The 16,544-nt window shown below is 48.1% G+C and overlaps 1 protein-coding gene across 20 annotated transcripts in view; it reads left to right on the top strand.

The window, feature by feature from the left end:
- LOC147229586 (uncharacterized) overlaps positions 1–16,544 on the top strand; it is a 31,413-nt gene that overhangs the window by 4,597 nt on the left and 10,272 nt on the right. For 16 of the 20 annotated variants that reach the window (XR_015106799.1, XR_015106800.1, XR_015106801.1 and 13 more), the window contains 22 exons: positions 5,324–6,570; positions 6,984–7,307; positions 7,434–7,538; positions 7,618–7,736; positions 8,593–8,811; positions 8,888–8,975; positions 9,449–9,601; positions 9,966–10,063; positions 10,307–10,479; positions 11,067–11,183; positions 11,787–11,948; positions 12,098–12,232; positions 12,358–13,128; positions 13,401–13,610; positions 13,724–13,801; positions 13,896–14,048; positions 14,134–14,298; positions 14,378–14,599; positions 14,776–14,946; positions 15,140–15,301; positions 15,508–15,699; positions 16,280–16,473. Coding sequence is in view for 17 of the 20 variants with exons in the window: in XM_086155110.1 (XP_086011236.1) it covers positions 5,324–6,570; positions 6,984–7,307; positions 7,434–7,538; positions 7,618–7,736; positions 8,593–8,811; positions 8,888–8,975; positions 9,449–9,601; positions 9,966–10,063; positions 10,307–10,479; positions 11,067–11,183; positions 11,787–11,948; positions 12,098–12,232; positions 12,358–13,128; positions 13,401–13,610; positions 13,724–13,801; positions 13,896–14,048; positions 14,134–14,298; positions 14,378–14,599; positions 14,776–14,946; positions 15,140–15,301; positions 15,508–15,699; positions 16,280–16,473 (5,258 nt within the window). In the remaining 3 variants the exon portion in view is untranslated. Of the gene's footprint in view, positions 1–3,282; positions 3,334–5,323; positions 6,571–6,983; positions 7,308–7,433; positions 7,539–7,617; positions 7,737–8,592; positions 8,812–8,887; positions 8,976–9,448; positions 9,602–9,965; positions 10,064–10,306; positions 10,480–11,066; positions 11,184–11,786; positions 11,949–12,097; positions 12,233–12,357; positions 13,129–13,400; positions 13,611–13,723; positions 13,802–13,895; positions 14,049–14,133; positions 14,299–14,377; positions 14,600–14,775; positions 14,947–15,139; positions 15,302–15,507; positions 15,700–16,279; positions 16,528–16,544 lie in introns of those variants that run through there. The other 4 variants (XM_086155115.1, XM_086155128.1, XM_086155121.1 and 1 more) reach the window with 4 other exon arrangements.

The raw sequence follows: 16,544 nt of genomic DNA, 5'->3' as shown, positions 1-16,544 counted from the left end.
TATCCGCTTGAAATGGAAAAAAAAGTTGGGCATTTCCAGCGCTGCAGGTTCAGTCGACGTGCACGATTAGACGACCGCGTCGATAAAAGTAACTCCGAAATCAAACCGTCTTCTTTTTTGATCACTTACTGGAGTCCAACGTGGGTATAATCGATATAAATCGATATTAAAGTGTCGCTCGGTGGCAGCAGCCTCCCCTTCATGTGCTTTTCAATGCTTTCGGGTTTCAACTTATCTCTGAAAGAGATCGAACTGCTTCCTGCAGGACGTCTAGAGTATCTCCTGGCTTTTTGTGTATGTTAGGGGGGAAAAAAAGCAGGTTTAATGGATATCTTATATTGCATCATTTCAGTCGATGTCTCCCGCTCATATGAAAGTCTGCAGCCCTTCAGTGTAATGCATGAGTGGATGAAATAACCATCAAATGTTTAATAGGTATGTAAGCTGTGTGTCTTACATGAGATGCACGGCACTGAAATACCCAGGAACATGTCTGTTCAGATGCTCCTCACACCATCTCTGCTTCTTGCATATTATTTTCTGCTTGACATGACTTGCCTTTTTTTTTTTTTTTTTTTTTAAACCCCAGGAGCAATTTACAGGGTTTAATAATATTCACGTTGGCTCGAGGGCGGTGTAAGAAAACGTGTGTGTTTTGTGTTTGCGTTTCCGTCGCTGTGTGTTTGTGCACCCGCTGCACTTAAGAGAAACTCATCCAATAAGCCTCATCTCCATTGATGATACTGCTGGATATATATAGTCAGATAATCTTTTATGGAGCGCTGCAGATATGACGTAGGAGGGATGAAGGAGAAAGAGATGTTGCATTTATCTCCTGCCGCTCCCGAGTAAACAGAGGTTATGGAAATAAAAACAAAAAACAAAGGAGACAAAGGTTGTAGGTACTCTGGGTTTTTTCCTGCACCGCTGATTCAGCGAAGGCCAGAGCGTGAAGATGTTCAAGTGATGCGGGAGGATGTTTCTGGTGCTTCTCTGTGAGAGTGAGGTCAGCGAGGTTCCAGAAGAGCTTGCTGGTGTTAATCCTCTTTTGGGAGTTATGATGCATTTGTGCGGTTAGACTACTACTCCGTTTTGTGAGCAGTGCTAAATGAGGAAAGCCACTCCACAAACAAAGTTCCCCGCATAGACGTTTGACATGAGAATAAGAGATCTGAAAGGTTTTCAACCTAAAGTCAGACTTTGCTTCTTAACCTTGACGTACTTTGACAACATTGGGATTTTCAATTCATATCCTTTGAGAGACGGGTTCTGTTTAAAGTGGAGTTGGAATTGCTTTCAGAGCGGCGTCAATCAATCAAGCCGGTTTCCTCCCTCCTTTCCCGGGGAGGTTCATATTACGGCGCTAGAAGCTCTGAGTGTCTGCGTGTATCGATTAGCTGGAACCGGGGTTTCAGATGGGTTTACACTCGGGACCTGGCTAAAATAAACCAATGTAACCCATTACCTTTGGGTTGAGTATCACTCGGCTTACACAGAGACATTTTGTCCCAAAATCAATAGCGTCAGAACCTGGCGTGCGGTTTGATCACGCATCTCATTTTTGTCTTCTCTCGGGTGTGTTTTCTCCCCGCAGAGGTCCACGCGTCCGCTGCAGCAATTTGATAATCGAGCGCGTCGCCGGGCAGGCTTTTGTGCACCAAGTGATCATACGAACAGTTCAGCCGGACACGTGTTAGCGCGTACGTCGTCGTGTGTGTCCGAGAGGTTAATCGGAGCCACCGTGTGGCCAGAGAACTAATGTCTTGGTCTTTGGTTCATTTTTGTTGATTATCAGCCAGGTGGGTGGAGCTCTGCATAAAACCCTGAATCAGCGCAGCCGATTGCCACCGTGCTTCTGGCAGCGCTTGTGTTTTGCGCACCCACGCTGACAGACAGATGCATGCACACCCGGAGACGTTGAAGGAGAGTCTGAGTGTAGAGAGAGAGACAGATTCTGCAGGCAGGCAGGTAGATGGAGATAATCTCACTTGGTAACTTGGGGCCTGATTAACTCTAAACTCCTTCTAATTCCTTAAGCCTACTCTCTGCACCCAGGAAACATGCTTTCTTTACATCCAAGTATTCCTGCAGGGCAACATTAATCAGGAACGCATGGCACTTGTCAGTCATTTTCTAATGTTCTTCTAAAAAACAGGAGCCTTAACATGACTCAGAAAATCAGTCGCCCTTTAGAATAAAGCCTGTGTGTGTGTGTGTGTGTGTGTTTGTGGCCGGGCACACATGCATTCACATGTGCATTTGCGTGCTGTGTGCACAGTGTGAGAATAAATAGATGTGAGCTTGTCTGTAAAGGCTAACTAATGAGTCTGTGCAGCCTGAGCACATGTAGCTATTTTTATACTATACCTCCCTCCTCCTTCTGCGAAAGCTCTCCCCCATTCAGGCGTCTTGTCGCATTTCATCACACGCATATATTTTATATACGCACACATCACGTCGCAGCAGCTCGAGAGCTTTGTGCCCGAATCCATGTGGGAATCGCTAGTTTATTCGCCGGCTAAATCACGGGGCCGTGAAACGGGAGCCGTCGGCAAACCGTTCATTGTGGCTAATGTTACATTTGATAAAAATATTTACGCTAGGAAATCCCGTCCATACGACGACAGCGTGGAGATTCAGCACCGTGTGTGTTTGTGTGCGTTTGCAGATGTTTTTGGAAGGAGAGTCAACCAGACCACCACACGATGCATTTGAACTCCAGGAATCCAAATCTGCACTGTAGCAACACAAGAACTGAAATCTCCAATTTGAACTCGCATTCGGACTCAGCCTAAAGTGGAACTATTGACAAGCGCGATCCATTTGTCGGATCAATAACAGCGCTTGTGTATGGTTTGTGCACGGCCCGTCGCACCCTGTCTTTACAGTTCTGGGTGGAGAAAATACCCGCGATGAACCGTACGGTCTAAAACGAGTCAACACAGTTCCAGTCATTTGGATTCCTCTGGATAAGAAGTGTAACCTCTTTCTTGTCCTTAACTGAGGCCGTGAGTTTCACCCGCTCAGATTTCAAATCATCTCCCGCCGGAGACTTGAATTTGTGTCCGAGTTCCATCGGCTACGATAGGAGTCCGAATTCAAGCCGTGTTTGTGTCGTATGCGGCGTCCCTTGCAGGCACACACTCTGCAGAAGATGGCCTACTCCTACTTCATCTATTATTTAACTCATTAGAGAGACTTATTATGTCGAATCGAGGCTTTTTTTCTTTTTCCTCTTCCTCAATCTACAGTATGCTGCTCCATTTCCGGAGAAATGCGTTTGCCACGAGGGGTAGCTTCTGCACGGCGTTATCTGCATCGGTCATGATGGAGGTCGGTCCTGCTCAGCTGGCTGATAGCAGAGATGTTAGATGGGCAAAACAAAATGGAGGAGGCAGCAGACACAAGCTCAGCTGGTCCATTAGGAACATGTCTGTTTCCTGACAATCAGAATTGAGATGACAGAGCATTAAAAGACCCAAAGGAGCCCGTGGGCACTGATGCATACGTGCATGTGTGTGTGTGTGTGTGTGTGTGTGTGTGTGGTGACCTAGGGAAGAGACCTATGGGGGGTCTTATGGGGGAAGGGTAGGCAGGATTAGTCATAGAGTGCAGCATAGTTATTGGTCACTGGACACAAACAATGGGAGGGCTAAAGAGGATTTTGTCTGTGTGCGTACCCCCTCCTCCCCTCCTGCTGTCCGCCAACTATATGGTATAGAGGGCCGGGCTTTGGGCTTCGGGACGGCTCCGTACATCTGGAAGATCGGCCTGTCTCGCGTCCGCCCTCCCCCCCGCCTTACCAGGCGGAGCGGGACCTGAGCTACATATGGAATAAACAAACATCGCAACATTAGCGACCAATTAGACGAGCTCCCCGCGGCCAGGAGGGATTATTCAGTCCGACACGCCGTGAAACTTCTCGCCGCAGTGGATTCAACCCGCCCGTGTGTTTTAATCGGTCCGTCCGAAGATCCTAAATATACCAGACCCGTCTTTTTAATCACCACACCCACGAGTCGCTTTGATTTATGAAATTGTAAAATCACACTAAAGATCTTCATGGAGGCCCCAGTTGGCGTTACCGCTGCCACAAATCGACAGAATCCACATTAGGTTTATATGTTTACGAGGGCCGGGGACCTCCTGTCAACAGGTGACGTCCCTCTCTTCAGAAAGTGTGTGTTCACCGTAATCCCCAGAAAAAGAGCTGAGAAAGCAGCAAGTCATTGGACAGGAATGCTTTTTGTCCAATCCAACAAATCGCAGAACAGACAAACATCATTTGTAATATTTGTTGTGCCATATTTAAAAAACAGCTGCTCATTAGTTTGGAATGTTGCAAAATGAATAAATAGCGCAGAGGAATATTAGCAGCATAACTTTCTCATTCGGTGTACACCCCCTGAAAACCCAACCGCTTTAAATAACCGCAGGTTAGATCCGTACACTTCCGTGGATGATGATGAGGATAAGCTTCAGATGACCTGTCCAGGTTGCGGCCGTGGAAAAGAGCAACACAGGCTTGGCAAGGGCGGCGCATGCTACGCTAATAGGCACCTCCAGAGCAGAATGCCTCCTTTGTGTCAGAGGGATTTAATGAGTGTGTGATAAGCGGCGTTGGTCCTTCACCCTTGGAGCGCCGCGAGGACCCAGACACACTCTTCATCAGGGAGGGCTTTTGTTTGATGAAGCTGTCTGTGTGTGAGTGTGTGAGAGTATTTAAGTGCATGTGTGCTATCCGTGCCGGGGAGTTGGCTTAATGTTTAACGGACCGAGGGGGAAGCCTAGGTTGTGAAACTAAAGGCAAAAAAAAAAAAAAATTCAGTCAATACTTGCAAAAATGATCCGTAGGATGGAATCGAATGCCTTTCATGGCCCCACGATGGGGATGTTTGGAGCAGTGCAGTAGAGGCAGTTAAAACAGTACCATACAAATGTATCAGAAACATAAACCTTTACCTTTATTAATCTGTCATGGGGAAGTGGGTTCTCTGCAATGAAGCCATCGTGGATGAAGCGTGAGCAGTCGGCTGGCCGGGAGGAGTTCACTTCGGGAATCCCAACGGGAATGTTGGGTTCCAACGACGATCGCTCTACTAATTTAATATAACTTTACTCGCAAATAAATGAGTTTAACAACAAAAATATTGACGACATTGCCTGATTCCAGTTGGATAAATCTGAACGGGTTCCTTGACAACTTACTGCCTCTCATCTCATTCGCTTGTCCATAACAATGGCAGTTACTTGACAATTACTTGAGCCTGTAACGTCTCGGACTTTTCTCCATGGCTGACTCACTTTTGGTCTGGTTTTCTAGTGGCCACCATGACCACAGAGGCGAGCGCCGTAAGCGAGGCGGACACCGAAGGCAAGCAGAAGGCCGCCGGAGCCGAACCCGAAGCCGAGAACAAGCAGAATCCGGAGGCGGAGAGGGATCAGGCGGGCCAGAAGGCCCAGGAACAGGCCTCGGAGCCGGGGTCTGCAGACGCCGCCGCCGCCGCCGCGGCGTCCCCTGAGGAAGAGCAGCTGAAACCTCGCACCAGGACCTCCGCCGGTAAAGGACTCTCTCGCCTCTTCTCCTCTTTCCTCAAGCGGCGCTCCCAGTGCTCGGAGGGAGAGGGCTTCGAGGCCGAAAAGGCCAAGGAGGAAAAGGCGGATTCGGAGGAGAACGCCGACAAGGCGGAGGAGGAAAAGGAGGAAAAGGGGGAGAGCGAAGAGAAGGAGAACATAGTAGCGGAGGACTCCGGAGAAGCCCCGGAAAAGGAGGAAAAATCAGAGCCCAAAGAGGAGAAAAAGAAGGAGGAGGTCAAAGTCGAGAAGAAGGGCAGCAAAAAGAAAAAGAAAGAGGCCAAAAAGAAAGCGGAGGAGAAAGCGAAGGAGACGGAGGAGAAGGTAGAAGAAGGGCAGGGGAAGAAGGAAGAGGAGCCCAAAGAGGAGGCGAAGCCACAGCAGGAAGCAGAGAAACCACAGGCGAAGGAAGAGGAAGAAAAGAAGAAAACGGCCGAAGCGAAAGACGAAACGACAGAGGCCGGACAGAAGGAGCATAAAGAGGAAGAAAAGGTGGATAAGAAAGTCGCAAAGAAAAAAGAAAAGGAGGAGAAGGTGAGGAAAAAGGAAGAGGAAAAAGCAAAGAGGAAAGCGGAGGAGGAGGAAAGGGTGAGGAAGAGGGAAGAGGAGAAGGAGAAGAAGAAAGAGGAAGAGAAGGCCAAGGAGGCCGAAAAGGCGAAGAAGAAAGAGGAGGAGAAGACCAAGAAGAAGGAGGAGGAGGAGAAGGCAAAGGAGGAGAAGTCAAAAAAGAAAGAGGAGAAAACGAAGGAGGCCACCAAGAAAGAAGAGAAGGGAAAGGAGGAAGGGAAAAAGGACAAACCGGATGACAAGGTGAAGAAGGAGGAGGAGAAGGGGAAGAAGAAGGAGAAGGGAAAGAACAAAGGGAAGAAGGAGGCCAGAGGAGCCGGAGAGGAGCAGGTCAAGGCGCCCATCGCTGCTCCAGAACCAGAACTGAAAACTGAACCAGACACCGAGCAAGTTCCTGACCAGCACTCACTCAGCAGCATGGAGGTGCAGGTGAGGGAGGGAGGGATGGAGGGATGGAATGATGGAAAGATGAATGGATGGAATGATGGAAGGATGGAATGATGGATGGATTGATGGATGGATGGATGGAATGATGGAAGGATGGATGGAATGATGGATGGATGGAATGATGGAAGGATGGATAGAATGATGGATGGATGGATGGAATGATGGAAGGATGGAATGATGGATGGATTGATGGATGGATGGAATGATGGAAGGATGGATGGAATGATGGATGGATGGAATGATGGAAGGATGGATGGAATGATGGATGCATGGATGGATAAATAAATTGAAAATGAATGATGGATGCATGGATGGAGGGATGGATGTTTGGTCATATAAAAGAATAGGGTTAAGTAGACTGTCCCTCTTTCCTCACTCTGGGCTGATTCTTCCAGGCCGCTCAGGAGGAGCAAAAGGAGGAAGCCGAGATAAAGAAGGAGCCTGAAGTTGCAGAAGATGTGAAGGAGGAGGCGGCAGATGTGATAGAAGAAGGACCAGAGGAGCAGAAGGAGCAGAAGGAGCTGGAAGAGGAGGGGGAGAAGAAGGAGAAGAAGGAGAAGGAGAAGGAGGAGGAGGAGGAGGAGGTGGGGAAGAAGGAGAAGGCAAAGGAAAAGAAGACGGAGAAGAAGGCAGATGAGGTGAAAGGCTCCAAACGGCAGAAAACCATTCAGTGTAAAGTCACCTTACTGGATGACGCTCACTTCCAGTGTGAGCTGGATGTAAGAAACACACACACACACACACACACACACACACACACTGTCTGCTGGTCAGACTCTGCCAGCGTTGTCGTATCAACAAAACGTTGCATCTCTGTCTCGTGTTCATTTCTCTCGGCGTCTCAGAAACACGCCAAAGGTCAGGAGCTTTTCTCCAAGGTGTGTGACCACCTCAACCTGCTGGAGAAGGACTACTTCGGCCTGGCTCACTGGGAGACGCCCACCAGCAAGGTCGGCTCCGCTTTCCAGTCGCCCGCCGGGAAGCGCTTCTGAATAGTTGCTAACACGTCCCGCTGATTATTTCCCCCAGACGTGGTTGGAACCCACCAAGGAGATTCGGAAACAGGTCCCGGGCGCCGTCTACGAGTTTACCTTCAACATGAAGTTCTACCCTCCCGATCCAGCGCAGCTGACCGAAGACCTGACCAGGTGACCGCTCTCTCAGGGCTCCTTTCACGTGTTCTCGCTGGTAAACCAGGACGAAAAGAGGAGATTTGGCTGGTAGCACGCCGTCCACGTGCTTTTGTTTTGACGTACGGCCAATCACCATGTCTCCTTCTAATGTGCCGTTTGGCAGATGAACTTACAATCGCCGTAATCCCTTTCACGCTCCGCAAACAGCAATGAAATGCCATACATTGAAAAAAAAACAAACAATAATAGCATCCTCCTCCTCAGTATGTCTCACAAAGAGCCAAGGAAGATTCAGAGTGTTTATTGACATTTAAACTGTACTGCTAATTTGCACTCTGTTATTATTATTATTATTATTATTATTCTGTTAATTTCATGTCACCGCTGGCTTGTGAGAAACGTCTTTTGGATTCTTCTGCATGTCCAGTACATGAAGAGAAATTGACAACAAAGCTGATTTTGATTTTACTGTCCACTGTGAAGCCTGATAGTCTGCATAAAACAACAAATCAAGAACTAACATAGCAAAACAGTGCAAAGAAATGTAAACAGTATTAAAAGTGAGGTGCAACTTGTAAGAAAGTGCAAATTGAAATGGAAACGGATGAGAAAGTGCAGATTGACTTCTTAAAAGTTGAGTGCATCTTTTTCCTTCGTGAAGCAAACGACAGGTCAACAAATGTGTCACTTTTTTTTATTATTTGTGATTTAGGTTCAAGTTTAAGCATGCAAACATTTAATAGATCTCACGTACACGTTTTATAAAAGTTGCCGGACTATTTCTTTTTTTATTTCCCTCTCCTGTTTCACATGAATAAAATGAAGATGACGTTTTTTTATAATTATTTTTGATTTTTAATTTTCTTCCCAGGTACTTTTTGTGTCTTCAGCTGAGAAAAGACATAATGCTCGGGGTTCTCCCGTGCTCGTTCGTCACGCTGTCGCTGCTGGGCTCCTACACGGCGCAGTCAGAGCTGGGAGAGTACGACCCAGAACTTCACGGCGCCGACTACGTTAAAGACCTGAGTCTTGCGCCCGGTCAAGGCAAAGAGCTGGAGGAGAAGGTGATGGAGCTCCACCGTACCTACAGGTGAGCCCGCAAGAACCGAGAATGTTGTGTTCACACCTTTTCCCAAGTCTGATGTTTAATGTTTAATGTTTGAAAGGTCAATGAGCCCGGCTCAAGCTGACATGCTGTTCCTGGAAAATGCCAAGAAACTGGCGATGTACGGTGTGGACCTGCACCAAGCCAAGGTAGGATCTCGCCGGATTAATCGCTTTTTGTTGTTTGGAAAAAAAAAAAAAAAACGGGCAAAGAGTTACGAGAGCGTATGTTTCATGGAAATTCTCAAATGTTCAACATCAATTTCCTTTAATTGTTAAAATGCATTTTGCGATTTTGGGACTTGAGTGACCTCAGGGGCGTCAGGATTTTTAATTTCCAAATTGATGTCAGCCACCTTTCAGAAAATAAAGAGATTAAAAAATGTGAACCATCAGGACCCCTTGGTGTGAGACATCCTGCCCCCTAGTGGCCATTCACTGTCATTGCAGGGGGGTTCGGAATTCAGGCTACAACTACTTTTTCATCTCGTGTGTGTGTGTGTGTGTGTATGTGTGTGTGTGTGTGTGTGTGTGTGTGTGTGTGTGTGCGTGTGTGTGCGTGTGTGTGCGTGTGTGTGCGTGTGTTTGTGTGCGCGTGTTTGTGTGCGCGTGTGTGCGTGCAGGATCTCGATGGCGTCGACATCACACTGGGGGTTTGCTCTAGCGGGCTGATGGTCTACAAAGACAAGCTGAGAATCAACCGTTTCCCGTGGCCCAAAGTTCTCAAGATCTCGTACAAACGGAGCAGCTTCTTTATTAAGATCCGGCCGTCTGAGGTGAGAAGAAAGGGTGGATTTGCTTTGGCCGTGGGAGAATATGATTTTACAGCTACCCTGGAGACAGATAAACGTGTCTAATACATGGTCTAAGTTGTGATAAAATGAAGAAATGAATCCCAGCCTTGAAGAGAGATCCCAAATTAGCCAAATTCTTTTAAATTTCCTTAAACTGCTCTGGACTTGTGTAGCACTGTTGTTGACAAGGTCTTGACGCCTGCATTTGAGATATTTCGAATGCCTACTTCCTGTCATTTTGAACACAGGATTCACAATTCAAAGTATTTCTTAGACAAGTTAGCTGTTTAACGCGATCGGCCGTCGCGTCCCGTGGTCACCCGTCCCGTTATTTGTTTTCCCACAGCAAGAGCAGTACGAGAGCACCATCGGTTTCAAGCTGCCCAACTACAAGGCCTCAAAGAAGCTGTGGAAGGTCTGCGTTGAGCATCACACCTTCTTCAGGTAAGAGCGTATAGATCTCGCCCTATTTTGAATAACATTTCCCTGCTTGGGAACAGAGGTCGCCGGGATAATTGGCTAACTTCTACGTAATCCTCACACTGGCAGCGGTTCAGGCCGACCAGCTACCCAGCCGCAGCCTTGGGGATCACAGACCAAGGGCGACGATTTTGCTAACCGAGTTACGTAACAAAGCACGCCAGGGAATTCCAAATCCTGAACTCTTGGTTAAACGGTTTTCCGCAGGGTTTCGACGGTGGAGCCTCCCTCGTCCCGTCGCTTCCTGGTCTTGGGCTCCAAGTTCCGATACAGCGGACGCACTCAGGCGCAGACCCGCCAAGCCAGCTCCATGATAGACCGCCCGGCTCCTCGCTTCACACGCTCGGCGAGCAAGCGCCTGTCCCGTAATCTAGATGGAGGTACGTGCACGAGTGTGCGTGTGATATCGCATCTACCGTAATTTCCGGACTATTAGCCGCTACTTTTTTCACCCGCCCCGAACACTACAGCGAATTTATAGATTTTTTTTTTTTCGGGCTAACGTCTAATTGTGATGTTTACACAAGTGACATAGAGAACCACAATGAAAACTAAGGAAGTGTGTGACCGAGTTTAATTCCGACACTGAAGAAGACGACTACAGTGGTTTTCATGCAACATAAGGATGAAGATAGTCATCAGTGACTTTTCCCGGTCGGCTACTGTATTATTTATTTTTTGTAACCGGACCTGTTCAGGGCAGTGTTCGGAAATAAGCATTTACGGTACGTATTTAATCAAAAGTTAAAAAAAAAATCTTTCAGTGTAAATATCTCACATTACAAATAGACACTTGCAGCTTTTAGACCAGTGGGACCTATATTTGTACCATTTTTTTTTTTTTTAATTTCTTTTCAAATTTAGTGGGTGCGGCTTATATTCAGGTGCGCCCAATAGTCCGAAAATGACGAATGATACTGAAGCGGTGATTCTGTATGTTACCCTCTGGCTTGTTTGACTCCTGCAGCTGGAGATGAGACTCTCCAGTTCCTGCAGTCACTTACAGCATCAGCCAGGTCTGAGGTTGATGACTGGCTGCAGATACTGGCAACTGACAAACCCCAACCTTCTCCACTATATCGAGGTACTCGGATGTGTCCCAAGCTTCTCAAATGCTTTTTTTTTTGGCATATTTACAGCTTCTTATTTGTTCTGGCTCCCTAATTGCTCATTAGATACACGCATCCACTTGTTCCCATGGCGATACATGCATTGCCACGGCCTTTTGCCCCCCAGCTTACCCTTAACTTGTCAGAAGAGTGTCCGGACAGTGGCGTTGGCATTGTTCCCTGCCTGGGATGCAGCTGTGGCTGCTTTTCTTTGGAAGGAAAGGTTTTCCTTCCTTGGCTGTTCTTGTTTCGAGGCTGCTGCTCCTCCCTTTTTTTATTTTGCTTTTTCTGAAGCCGTTGGCAGACGTTTGTGGCACAGTGATGATCACGCGCTCTGAGAGTTGTCGCTTTATGTTCAGCATCTTAACCTGGCTTACTCACTCATCACTGCTTTGTTTTTGTAGCATATGTGCTACACGGTCATATGATTGAGCTTTGTACTAACCGCAGCTTAGCGGGCTGAGAATTGTGTGCCAGAAATGCTTGGCATCTGACTCATCAGCAACCTCTCAAAAGCGGTCACCGCCTTCTCAGCAGAAACATCCCCTAACCGTCATCGCCTCGGCTTCTCTCCGCAGCCACCAAGGAGTCTGAGCCGGCGGGTTTTTGGCCGTTAAAGTCGGTCGCCCGGCTAAACTATGAAACCGAGCTGAGGACCGAGGAAGACGACTGGTCTTCCCTTATTCGCCGATACCCTCCCTTTCCCACTGTCGCGCCTCTTGATTTTGCGAAATCACCAGGTATTTGTGCCCTTCGCGCTCATCGGCTCGATGCGTGGTTCGACTTCACTTTGGCGTGAGTGCACTAATACCGTGTGCGTGGGTGTGAACGTGGGCTTTGCGTGTTGCGCCGGTTTCGGTACACAAGTGTTTCTCTCTCATTTTGTCAGCTAAGGTCAGCCTGACAAAAACGAGCTCCGTGGACAAGCTGTTGCGACCGGCACTAAAGCCGCAAGATGATTGGTCCGTCAACTTTGACCGACTCTTCCAGCCGTCCTTTTTAGAGAAAGTCACTGAGTCTCCATGTGAGTGTCGGGGAAAATATGAGATGCACGCTTTCCACAACGTCAAACATCTCCTCTCTCTGTGTCTTACCTTCCCTTTACTTCACTATTCATACTTCTACTTCTTTCCACGGTCTCTCCTCCAGCCGACCTCCAGGATGAGCAGAGTTTATATGAGGGAGAACCTTCTAGTGACGAGATCATTGCGAGACTGGAAGAAAAGGTGACGCTGGTAGACAAGCTGACAGAGATGAACCTGTTGGAGAAGAGGCTGAGGGACGTGAGGGATTTAGAGGATCGACTTCAGGAAGTGGATGAGGTGGCGGAGAAACTCCAGGTTGTGATCGAGGAGGAACTGGGGAAGGAGGAGGTGGCCAGGTTGAGCGTGGAAGAGACAGAGCAGCTAGAGGACAAGGTCGTCACAGAGACGCTGAGGAGAAGGTCAGCCAGGAGTTGGAAGGTAGGAGACGAGGTGGATGAATTAGAAGAGCAAATCCAGCAGGTGTTCTTCAAAGGGTTGTTCCCAGAGGACGAGACGAAGGTGGGTGAAAAGGAGGCTGCGAACCAGAGTCAAATAAATGATAGTTTGAGTGACGAGCTAGCTCAGAGGAAAAAGGAACGGCAGGACAAGCGGGAAGGGAGGTTTGTAGGAACGACATCCGTGGTAGCCTACCAGAAGGTGCAGCGGAGGTCCACAGAGACAGTTGATGTTGTAGAGAAACAGCAGAAAGAAGCAGACGCGCAGGTAAAGTCTGTAAAAGTATCAGAAACGACGTTTGAAGAAACAATTCGGCGCAAGACTGAAGTACCGGAGGAGAGCAGTGAAAGGGCCATCACCCAGATGTTTGACGAGGCTCAGGTTGACGCCAGGGACGTCTGGTGGTTGCTTTTTGACCGTCCTGCCGTGACACCGCCAGGTACCGTATATCATTGTGGATCAAGCGATCAGCGATTAAATTCAGCTTGCAACACGCTCCCTTGACTACTTGTTGTCGTTGGATTACAAAATACCTCTTTTCCAATCAATAAGATTGGAAATCTGTAAATGTAAACAGTTCAAGGTTATATTTGCCTGCGAATACGCTTGGACGCGATTGCAAAAGATGCCTCCAACCCTGCTTCGCTGTCTGAGGAAAACCATGATTTCTGTTGTGTCTGAGCTTCTATTCCTTCACTTTCATCCCATCAGTTTCTGCGGTGGGACTCGAAGAGCAGTTTTTCACCTCGGAGGTTGTTGCTGCGGTAGTTGAGAGAAAAGAGGACATAAAAGCAGAAGATAGAACAATAAGAGAAGAAGTAAGTCGAGAGCCAGAGATCTTCCCACCCCAGACCAGTGAAGAAAGAGATGACTGGTTTTGGTTGTTGGACATTGTTCCCAGAGACGCACCCTTTGCACCAGGTACTCCCCAAGCCCTCTGTGGTCCTTCGGACATCTTTTTAAAAAGATACTTCTTTGTGACGCATCATTTTCATAATTTTTTTTTTTTTTAAACATTTCCGTACCGACATCAGTTACTCCAAAGACACCAGACCAGTCGGACAGAGAAGGTTCGCTCTCTGTGCTCTCAGAAACATCTGAGGCACAACCAGGTACGACCCAAACCTCGGGTGCCGTGATTGCAGAACCCCTTTGTCGGCTTTCCTTGCACTCACCACCTCGTTGCAACTCCTCTGCTCGTATCAGTCGCCTCGACGGGACCGGATAAGATGTACAGTGTGGGCGAAGCTCCGCTCGACAAGGAGATTAGGGAATTAGACCCGGAGGAGTTAAGAAGAGATGATGACTGGTTTGTGATGCTGGCTGTTTCTCCCTGGAAAACATCCTATGTCCCACCAGGTATTGCAAAAATCACCCATCTGATTCACAGCATCAACAAAACGATCCGTTCTCCATGTCTGAGCGTTTGCGGTTTCTCCCGTAGTCACTGCTACGGCTAAAGAAGCTGCCGCTGTGCTAAAAGAGACGGCGGTTGAAACGAGAGAAAAGCGAGAAGATGTAGCTCTGCCGCAGGCGAAGGGAGAAATCCAGGACGACTGGTTTCTGCTGCTGGATAGACCGACTAGAGAACAAGTGTTTGCGCAAGCAGGTATCGCAGCGCTAACATGTTCCTTCGCCCCACCGATACCGTTAGCTTCTAACGCCCCCTTCGTTCTCCTTGTCATCAGCGAGCGAAGCGTCATACGTTAAGGTTTATACCGAGGAGAGAGTTGAAACGATCCCAGCAGGAGCCGACAAAAAGGTTGTAGTCCAAGAGGTCCAGGCGCAGAAAGACGACACGGCATTTCCCGACAAAGTGCAGAAAATATCTGAGCCGATCAGGGAAAGAGAGGATGACTGGTGTGAGCTGCTGTGTGTGGTTGCCAAAGACATGCCCTATGTCCCTCCAGGTACACACATCTCTCAGGGTTTGTTGTTCAAAATCACTCCCAAGTCCTGCCGGCACACACAACACCATCTGCCTTTTTTTTCAAATTACCCATAAATTCTTCGTAAAAATGATAAAATACAAATATATATGAATTTTAAGCGGCTCAAGTCACGTAGTGTCTCAATTTGCAAATAGTTGGTGCAGTTGAGCGCATTGTGGATGTGATGGCAGACACTGGACCAAAGCTGAAGTCCATCAGAGAAGATGTCAGGCCAGCTGTGAAGTTAGTAGAGATTAAACCGCCTCAAGCAGCAAAGCCGGACGATGATTGGTTTGTACTTCTAGACGTTGCGACGAAACAACCAGGTATTCAGCTCACTCTCTTTTTTTTTTTTTGTCTTTACACTGTTACTGTGAGTAAAGCAAAACGTAGTGTTTTGTATTTAACCGGGATGACCAGCACAAGGAATGTTATTATTCGCGTATCAAATGAATATTATCCAGTGTGAAAGGGTCACTTTCAGGGGCTGATTTGACATTTCTTCCTGTTTCAAATCAGTCGCTCTGGTCGAACCGGCGAGAACGTATCCGGAAATAACTCGGCCTAAGCTGGCGACCGTAGAGCAGAGAATTTCTGTCGTGGAGAAGAAACCCCTTCCAACAGTCAGAAAGCTGGAGGATGATTGGTTTGTTCTTCTCAATGTGGCCCCTAAGACATCAGGTACTCGCCAGTGTTCAGTCAACCTACTGTTTGCTGACCGGCCCTCTTTAATTGTTACAGTTAATATGTTAGATCTGAACCCCTCACGTCTAAAATGTGTGAGCAGCAGCTTTGAATTGGTTTATTTCTCTTTTCCGTGCTTATGTCCGTATACCTCCACCCGTGTTTTCCACCGTATCTCCTGAAAACAACTATATTTCTGTTAGTTGCCGCCCCCGGCCTCGTCCTCGGCCCCGCCAGGGTCAGAGGTCAAAGGGCGGAGACCAAAACGACGACTGCGCTTTTCGAGACCAGACCCCAGTTCGGGAGGCTAATCCTGGAGGAAAGACGTCTGATCAAACGCACGCACGTGAATGACGATTGGTTTGACCTATTTGGCGGTGGCCTCCAAAAGTCAGGTACTTCTGCTTTGGTGTGGAGCCGCCGAGGAGCTTTATGGCGTCGCGGCTTTGTTGGCTGTTAGCGCATCACCCGATTTGAATTAAAACTGCAAATAACAAGCCGTGCCTTGATACGCATAAGACATCTGTCCACGGACAGATGGCAGAATAAATCGCTTTTTATTTTATTTTATTTTTTATTCATCATCTGAGTCCAAAGTGAGCTTTGCAATCTTGATTGTCATCTGCTTTCACATCCGCCGTCGGATGGTAACAACGAACTGCGCTCCTCTTGCGTTCCACTCTGTTGGAATCCGCTTCTGCTTTAACACAAGACCCTCGCTTTTCCTCGTGGACGGAGAATTCAAAACGAGCCGAAGGTAAACGCCTGCTTTCCTCACGGTGCGAGGCCGGGAAAGTGTAAGTATGACGTGCAACTTCTGCGCCGATGGCTTTGCGAATGCAAATCAGCTCTGTGACGTGTTGGAAGACGACAGGCGTGTGGTTTTGCGAGACGCGAGGACGTCCTCACGTGGATCATTATTTAACCCCGCCGCTCTGGTGTGTGTGTGTGTGTGTGTGTGTGTGTTTCCTACAGTGGTGACCACGCAGAGGGGCACCCGTCCCGTCAGCGCTCCCGTCTTCTCCCAGGCGGCTCTGGCGGAGGCAGGAATCCCCATGGCTCCTTTGGAACAGCCCCAGACCTCCACCCCGATCAAGGTCAGCATCAAAGAGGAACAGAGGCTGGAGGTCACCGTGGAGGCCGTGGAACCACCAAAAACCGAGCCGAAGGTATTCAAACCGCTCGACGGCGTCTCGGCTGTTTGCCATGTTCTTTCAAAAGAGGTACGAAGCCGCTGTGA

The sequence above is a fragment of the Fistularia commersonii genome, chromosome 11 (assembly GCF_037954325.1).
Source record: "Fistularia commersonii isolate RoL2024-O1a breed Wild chromosome 11, RoL_Fcom_v1.0, whole genome shotgun sequence".
Taxonomy (NCBI): Eukaryota; Metazoa; Chordata; class Actinopteri; order Syngnathiformes; family Fistulariidae; genus Fistularia; species Fistularia commersonii.
This window is presented reverse-complemented; position numbering and strand designations above follow the sequence as displayed.